Source organism: Mixophyes fleayi, chromosome 11 (genome assembly GCF_038048845.1).
Source record: "Mixophyes fleayi isolate aMixFle1 chromosome 11, aMixFle1.hap1, whole genome shotgun sequence".
Classification (NCBI taxonomy): Eukaryota; Metazoa; Chordata; class Amphibia; order Anura; family Limnodynastidae; genus Mixophyes; species Mixophyes fleayi.
The window spans coordinates 38,000,719-38,009,878 of NC_134412.1; the positions used below are offsets into that span (position 1 = coordinate 38,000,719).

A 9,160-nucleotide genomic window follows, 5' to 3' on the forward strand; every position below is an offset into this window, starting at 1 on the left:
TAGGGCCGGGGGGTCGGCCGGCCGGCCACCCCCCGGATGCAATATACCCCATTTTCACCAGCGGCCGCATCTGATGACATGAGATGTTTCCGCATCACATGACAGGCGATGCGACCGCGTCATCAATGACGCGGCCGCATCCCGTGTCATGTGATGCGGCTGCGTGTGTGCCCCCCGGGCTTCCCTCTCCCAGCCCGCGCCTGATTATGATATACACAGGGGTGTAACTAGCAATATCAGGGCCCTATAGTAACATTTGAAGGGGCTGCAACACTCCAATATCTGATCCTCAACAATCAACTTGCCCACTCTCCCAGAAGTCCGGGAGACTCCCGAATTTTGGGAAGGTCTCAAGCACTCCCGGAAGAGCAGGCAATTCTCCCCTTCACTATGGGGGCAGGATGTGAGACTCCATGATGCGATTTACAGTTAATCATGTCACTTTGACCCAAAATGACGCAATTCACCACCCCCCACCCCCCTCTATCCTCATCGCTCACCTCCCCTTCGGGATCTTCCAGAGGGAAACAGAAAGAAAAGTTGGCAAGTATGTCAATAATTACTCTGCTCTGGTGGCCAACACTCCGCTATGCTCTTCTGTCTGAGTCACACCCAGCTCTGCCCTTTTGCCATTAGATTGTAAGCTTTCTGACAAGCATTGCCCTTACCACCCTTTGTTTTCATGTCTGCATTTATATTATCTACGCTGCACTACAGAGCACTGTAGTGATTTACAAATCAAGAACAATAATAATAATAAAATGGTCCAAGGGCAAACCAAGACACATAGAAGCCCAAACATAAACTGTGACACAAGAGTTATGGAATTAACTACCCTAATCTATTAACAAAGAAAGTATGAGATTGTAAGCTCTCTTGAAACTAGGGCCCTCCCTGACCTTTATTTTCAAGCCTGCATTTATGTAGCCAGTTTTATTTATGCTGTTTTTACCCACTTATTGACAATACTACTTCTACTACTACTACAACTACTACTACTAATAATAATAATAAAGATAAATATACAAATATGTATATGACAAGGGACATGCAGATTTCTTGAGAGGTTAATAAAGTAGTTAATCTTAAAAATGACATGATTACAGATATAAACAAAATATTCAATGACGCAACAACACTTGCAACTAACTGAAACAAGATTGACTCTTCCTGGGCTTATTTGTTTTTCACACTACAGTGTTTAACAAGTGTGTTATTTTTTAACAATGATCTGTGGAAAAATAAATGCATGGCAAGCACCTGTTGTGGAGAATGCTGCACAGCTGTCAGTGGAAATTTAAAGGCCCCAGTCATATCTAGTTTATTCTTGAGCATTAATATACTGTAAATATCACTTCACGGGGCCAACTTCTGCAGGATTGACATGTGGAACCTTCTTTCTTAAAAAAATAAAAATAAATAACACCTGTTGGTTAGAGACGGAGGCAGCCAAAATGATCCAATATGCATAAGAATGTACCCCGTGAATTCACTTGAGGTCAGTGACATCACTGAGGTACTTCATCACCAGCATCATGAGTTATGACCTTTGCTATACGAGACAATGATTCTAATACCCCATTCATACTGCACCAAAATCCCGGGTTTTTGACGGGGCGAGCTCAAACGACCCGGGTCTTGGTGCAGTATGAATGGTACAAGTCAAAAATTCCGGGTCTAAAAACCCGGGTCTTCAACCCGGGATTTATCGAGGGGTAATTCCCGGGTCGGACCAGGGTTGCCTGCACTATGAATGGTGCAACCCGGGTTTTTCAACCCGGGTTGCACAGAAAACAAGCTGATTGGCTGTCTACCTGTCTCTGGAGGATGATGTCATCGGTGGGAGCCCGTGGAAGAAAAAAAAAACAGTCACCTTTCAATGACATCCCCATTTTTCAGCCAATGAAAACTGCTCTGGTGATGACTCCCACAAATTGCCAGGGCACAGACTTGTGCAGTATGAATGGGGTCAACCCGGGAAATTCCCGGGTCCGAGGTGCAGTATGAATGGTGTTTCTGAGCTGGGACGCTCCGAGCCCCGGCAAAAACCCGGCTTGAAAAACCCGGGATATTGCCGGGGCGGCAGTATGAAAGCGGTATTAGAGAAATGACAGGCGGCATGCTAAAAAATATATTGGTTCAGCCCAAAAAAATTCTGCCTCCCCTTAGTATAGGCAACATTTATTTGTTAAGTTTAGCAATTTCTTTAATTTACCAACTGCATTTCCAAATTACCATTCATGGGCCTGATTAAAAATTGAAGGAAAGCAATTTGAAAGCATTTCAAAAAGTTGCACGCAAGTGTATGGGTGTGTATGCTGAATTCAGAGTTCAGTATGCATCTATGTCTGAATGAATAGCAGATATGTCCAATTGAAAACAAACTCACCCCTCACTTACGTCCAACTTGAGAACATCATGTAAAAAAACCTTTTATTTTATATGTTACAAGAACCTTTCTTTACATTGGATTTTGTGCAGATGGACCCAGAACTGGTTGACAAAGTGGTTAGACTACTCTTACTGTCAGCCAGTATCACTGGGGAGCTGAGAATCACTCAGCTGCCCCAGGGAAATGTAATGGTAAATTGAAGTGCTGGGAAATTCTCTATATGATAAATAGGGCCCCTAAATGGTTTGCTTGCCTTCAAATAACTTGTACTGGTCCAACTGCAATCTTTACCAAATACATTACGGTATCTTATCTACTCATTGTATTACTTTTTTCTCTAGCATCAACGTGGAGGACACTGTTTTTTTGTAGTGCACACAACATAATACAGTACCAGTCTTGCTTCCTACTTTGGTTTTTAGCCATGTATTCATATGTTCAAGCTGATTTCTATCTATCTATCTATCTATTAAAATCACTTTATGTAATATGGCATGTAATCATTATATAACCCTTTATGTCCTTCACATATCATGAGACACTGTAAGGATATCCATGTACTGTAAACTCTCTGATAATGTCACTGTCTTAAGAAAACACAGTCGTGCTAGTCTAAGTACCCCACTAACACCTGTCTGTGCTCAAGTGAATGTCATGGTTTGAAACAGTCTATCCATAGCCAATTACACACTAAGCTTAAGGAATTAAAAACATTTTAGCACTGCCCACATACCTAACAGCACAGAAAGAAAATGTGTTGAGCTCAATGTGTGAGTCAAATTACTAACAGATTTTGCTGTTAAAATAAATATGTTTGTATTTTCAATTCATTTGATTTCACAAAGCTTTCTGATGGTGCTCTTTAACATCTTGAAAATGAATGATCTGTTATTGTAAGTAAAACTGAATATTATAGCACTATACTATCCAGGGCCGGTGCTAGGGTCCTTGGCGCCCTAGGCACTTTGTCAAAATCGGCGCCCCCCCCCGCCGCAGGCACACTTTAAAAATCAGCACCCGGCACACTGTCAAAATCGGCGCCCTCCTCCCTCCTCCCCACGTCTTTCCTTACCTTGCCTCCATAAAGCTGCTCCTCTCTGCTCCGTCTCCTCCCCTCCACTCACTGCCGGGCCGTGATGATGATGTCACGCCCGACAGTCAGTGAGTGGAGGGGAGGAGACGGAGCAGAGAGGCGGCGGTGTTGATCAATAGCCTCTCCCCCCCTCCCCGTGGGTTTATCTGAACGCTGTGCGGCGGCCGTGAAAGGTATGGTCAGCGGTCGCCGCACAGTTTTAAAGTTATTTTATTTCTGAGGCGCCCTCCAGAGCCCGGCGCCCTAGGCAACTGCCTAACCTTGCCTAATGGGAGCGCCGGGCCTGATACTATCTGAACAGCAGAACAGGGGACTCTTCTGAGAATTCCTCGGCCCAGTCATTTCGCAAATTTTGCTATGGAGCTCATCAGTGAAATATGATTGGCTGATGTCTCAGTATCACTGCAACGTCAGAGAGTAATGTCCCCTATGAAATCACCATGGGGGTCTTCATAATGACAGCAGCAGAGGCTCCAGAGAATGGGCATATGATTTCCCATACAGCCACTGACCACAGCAAGATTTTGAACTTTGCAGCCAACAGAAAATTTTAAGAACTGTGAAAACATCAGCTGTAAAGTTCAAAACTCATTGGAACAAAAAATATTTTTATTTTCTTTTGTGCAAAATAGCCAAAGCAGCCTAAGAGCACTAAGAAGAAATGATAAAGATGTACAATTACACTTATTAATTACACTTTATTACTTAAACTTGATTTGTTTGGTACAAACAAGTTTATTTAAGCAATGTGTATATGTAGTACTTTAACTCATTGCCGGTGTTTGGATTTGCAAGTAATATTTTGAATATTACTAATTTAGCTAAGTTTCCATACACATGTTGTTTTCACTATTTTATATGTGAACACATATGTAAGCATCGTGAGACTTTATATAGGTGGCTCACAGAGTCAAAAAACCCACTGCTAGTTGTAGTTTATATGGGTCCAATTAAAACAATGGAGAAAAGAGGGCAGAAATGTATATTTGTGATGACCTAAGCCAAATAATAAGAAAAACCAACACCAAAAATAATGGCATTTTTAGGTGGATTTTGTGGAGACAAGAAATACCTATTGTTATCTGTGTATTTGTCTGCCAATAGTTCTGCTCAATTGCTGCATGAAATTACAGCATAGTTGTCTACTCTCCTGGAATGTCCAAATTTCTGGGAGTCCTCCCGGACTCCTGGGATAGCAGACAATTCTCCCGAATCCCGGCCACCTCTGTAAATTAAATGGAGGGGGCAGGGCTTAGCAAAGCAGTGCACGCATTATCGTGCCCCTGTTTTTATTGGTCCAAAATAGGGATGACCGTTTGGGGGCGGGGCTAATAATTTGATTCTTCATGCCCCACCCCCACACACCCACCTGCCCTTCAGACCTCCCGGGAAACAATTTGTCTATGTTGGCAAGTATGAATTACAGAAGATGTCAAACACATTTTAGGTATTTTTGTGGCCATTTCATTTAACCACTTCAATGATAAGGCTTTTCTCACCCCTGTGCTGAGTCTATTTTGCCATATTTTTTGGGCTGGTCACATTCCAGCATCAATATCAGTAAATATGTTATGCAATACCTACACAAATTATACCTTATTTTTGTTTCCTGAAGACTTTGCATTTTCAGAAAATACAATAAGTTTGCTTATACCAAAAAATATATATCTAAAATAGACAAAATAGTGCTGTTTTTTTTCATTGAAACTGCAAGAAAGTAAACTAAAGACGAATGTGTGTATTTGTTTTCCAAACACCACCAGTAAATACTTTGTGGTTCTTGCTTTGGCATCATTCCACCTTTCCACAACAGTAAAAAGCAGAATAAAATCTGCACCTGAAATGAAATTTCCCTTTTTTTTTTGCTAATTGAGTTTGAATAAAATGCATTATATGTGTAGGAATAATATGGGTAGTCCAACAAGGCTTACCATTAAGAAAAGTAGACAACTAGAAAAATGAGGGTATCCTAAAATTTATTGAAACCATGATGGGGGAGTTATGGGCATTATAACTCCCCCATCTCTGGGCTCCTTAACACTATCTATAGTGCAGGGTGTTACTGTCTAGTGACCACCAGAAAATAAACACTAGGGCGGCACATTATTTGAAAGAGGGGACCCCCCTGTCTTTCAAGCAACAGTGGCCCTTAAAACTAGGATGGGGGAATTTGGGCATTTTTTATGGTGGCCCCATATGTTCTAACGCCAGGATGGGGAAGTTCTGGGCATTACAATACCCCTCCCCATCCCTGGTCTGTTTAGTGTTTTCTGTACTGTAGAGTGATATTGTCACATGTGATCATCAAACAATAACTACTACCCATCATTTGATAGAGGGAACTTCTCAGGGTACCCCTAAGTTTATTGAGGCCAGAATGGGGAAGATCCTACCCTATCCCTGGACTTTCTAATGATTTTTGTAGCGTAGGGTTTAATTGTCTGATAATCATATATGATCGCCACAAAATAACTTCTCAGGGGCCATATTGTTTGAAAGAGGGGTGGCCCTGAGAATGTAGGTGCTAGGAAGGGGGGGTCAGGCCCATGTAGTGGTCTCTCTCTATCTGTACACTGCAGATTTTTTTCTGTATTGCAGTGACATCATCTTGCACTGGTGCAATCACGCCATCAATCCCCTTCCTACTCGCTAGCCCTCACCAATAGGGAATACCATTGGAGGGCAGGTAAATATGGTTTCACTACTTTAAACCCAATCAGTGCTAATGACAAGTGGGACTCTTCCATAGCTCTGTAGGGATGAGTCTCTACTCATCCCTAGAGTAGAGGATAAGTCTCACTCATCCTTAGCACTGATGGCATTTCAAGTAAAATTTGAGTAATATTTGAAGATTAAAGGTCCACATGACATAAACAACACATTTGTAGTTTGTGAGAACAGCATGACCATTGGTGCTGAATGTAGTAAAGCTTATACTAGATAACTATGGCCTCTTCATTGTACCTTAATGGTTAGAGTATAAACCATCAGTCTTTGATGATGCAGACATAAATGTGACAGGCAAATATTATATCTGGGGAATACAATTTTCTCTGAGTTTATATGTACACAAGTCTAATCTACTCATTGCAACTTTTTTCAGTATGTGGAGCTAAGTACTCTTACAGAAGGGCTACAGGAGTACAGATGTCATTGGTCACTCTTACAGAAGGGCTACAGGAGTACAGATGTCATTGGTCACTCTTACAGAAGGGCTACAGGAGTACAGATGATATTGGTCAGCACAAGTCATAAAAAAATTAGCTACATTTACATTGCTGCATAATGCACATGGGCCATAAACAAGTATGATACAATTAAATATTACAATTTTGCATCGTAATACATTTCACCCCAAAAAATTATTATACATTTTTCCTTTTTATGGTTGGAACAATATTATTGTCTTACATTTTTGCATTAATCAACTTGGCCTAAACATTTGGGTAAGAATATATATCTTTATATTTATTATTGTTAGTGTGCATTTTACAGATGTCTAAGAACACTTAATATGTGTACCAGTGTGTGATACAATTGTATATTTGTTCTATGTTATATTGCGTATAATCCAGTTAACAGTTTTTCCCAGGAACACCTTACCTGAGCGGAACTTACTCCTGATGAGCAGCGAGCGCTCTGAAGCCAACAAGGTCATCTTTGGTGGCGAAATTCTGGTTGTCCCAATGGACTGAATAAAAGGTATAGAGACAGACGTAATGGCTCCGTTTAAGCAACAAGCGCACTGAAGAAAAGAAATCCAGTGAAAAATAAAAATGAATAAATAAGTTTGAGGGAAAAAGGCAAAATAAATATATTTTAAATATTAATATTGTCAATAAATAAAAAAAAGTCTGTAATAAATAAAAATATTTTTGGGTTTATAATTGGGTTTTAATCAGGCCTTGGAAATCCTCCTGTTTTCATATGATTCTTTATAAGAGTTTTGCTTTTTTTTTCTTAGTTCTTCTTTACACAGGAACGGCTTCAAGTGTTTTCTTGTTTGACTTATCTTGATTGTGTCTTTCTTGTAATAGTTTCTGCCAAAGACTCCTAGTGCAAGCTGTGGCCTGTCAGTTGCAAGACTACAAGAAACAAAAGGTATAGAAGAAATAAGGGAGTGAGTCCAGAGAGATTTCCAAATTATAGTGGCATAGGGAACTTCACTAGATGTGGTCATTAGTTGAAAGATCCCCCTACTCACTGTCTTTGACACACACAAACTCTCTCTGTACTCCCAGGCCCCCTGCCCGCCCCCTCTGCCTGACTGTCCATTCCATGTGTGATAAAATGCCATCTGCTTTGACATTTGACACCCCACAATTCTAGAGCAGGCAGGCAATGCTGCATCAGCAGGGCTCTCTTCTTCTTTCATACAATCCTCATAGGTCCACATACCTTATAGCCCCTACCAATTACAGCTACTTACACACTGGTGTTTGCAATTCATTTTTATTGCATGTTAACATGCAAGTAAAAACAAATATAAACCACATAGTGTCACTGTACCTGTTTAATTTACATTTAGTCTGCATTTACCTTGGATTGTAAGCTTGCAAGCAGGGCCCTTGCCCAGTATTGTTTTATTACTGTTTGCTCCCAATTCTAAAGCGCTACGATATCTGCTGGCGCTATATAAATAAATGCTTGTAATGATTGCAAGCTTGCGAGCAGGGCCTTCTCACCTCTTTGTCTGTTTTACCCAGTTTGTTTATTAGTTTACTGTGCTTGTCCCCAATTGTAAAGCGCTACGGAATATGTTGGCGCTATATAAATAAATGATGATGATAATGATAATGAAATCTGTGTTTTTAAACTTGCAAAACAGAAATATCTAGTGATCTTCTTCAGGGTGAGCACCTGTGGAAATGCATATTTAAAAGCTTTGTGACTGTGTCTTATTGCACTTACAATGCGTTCCCATTGAGATGAATATAAGTTTTCAAGTGCGCATCAGATACACTGGTTTGGAACTATAAGCGTTCAAAAAAACACACTGCAGTGCATGTTAAATGCATGTAAAACTAGTGATGCTCAGGCTCAGTTCACCGAGAACCAAACACACCCGAACATAGCAGATCCGAATACCGATCCGAACTAGGATCTTGCGAGTTTTGGATACTATAAGTACCACCCTCCATGGCGATCCAGCGCCATTTCACAGAGAGACACAGGAGGGGTAGCACAGTTCTTGGCAGTCTCTAGTGCAGTTGGGCAACGTCATAGGTAGAAAATAAAGAGGAGGGGTAGCAGTGTTCTTCAATGTCTCCAGTGACATTCAGGAGAGCTCCATTGCTAATTATCATTGCTGAAATTGAAATAATAGGTCTGGCAGGCTTGGTCTTCTAAATCTGCAGTCACATTGTACTGTGTTATATAGGTAACATACAAAGAGGAGAGCTCCATTGCTCCATTGCTAATTGTCATTGCTGAAATAAAATAATAGGTCTAGCAGGATTGGTCCTCTAAATCTGCAGTTACATTTTACTGTACCATAGCTCACTCAGAAACAGGAGCGGTTGCAGGGTTCAGTGCTGAAACATAAATTGTAATAATAGGGCTGTTAGTGTTCTTAAAAGTCTCCAGTGACATTTTACTGTGCCATAGCTCATACAGAAACAGGAGGGGTGGCATTGTTCATGTCACTGTCCAGTCTCAGTCATGATGATACTAGT

The 9,160-nt window shown here is 40.9% G+C and overlaps 1 protein-coding gene across 1 annotated transcript in view; it reads right to left on the reverse strand.

The window, feature by feature from the left end:
* Positions 1–7,731, reverse strand: part of LOC142106808 (myocardin-like) — a 41,124-nt gene extending 33,393 nt beyond the window's left edge. Inside the window, exon 1 of the mRNA XM_075189826.1 lies at positions 7,089–7,731. Coding sequence (XP_075045927.1) covers positions 7,089–7,143 — 55 coding nt within the window. The 5' untranslated portion in view covers positions 7,144–7,731. The remainder of the gene's footprint in view (positions 1–7,088) is intronic.
* Between the last annotated feature and the right edge of the window lie 1,429 nt (positions 7,732–9,160).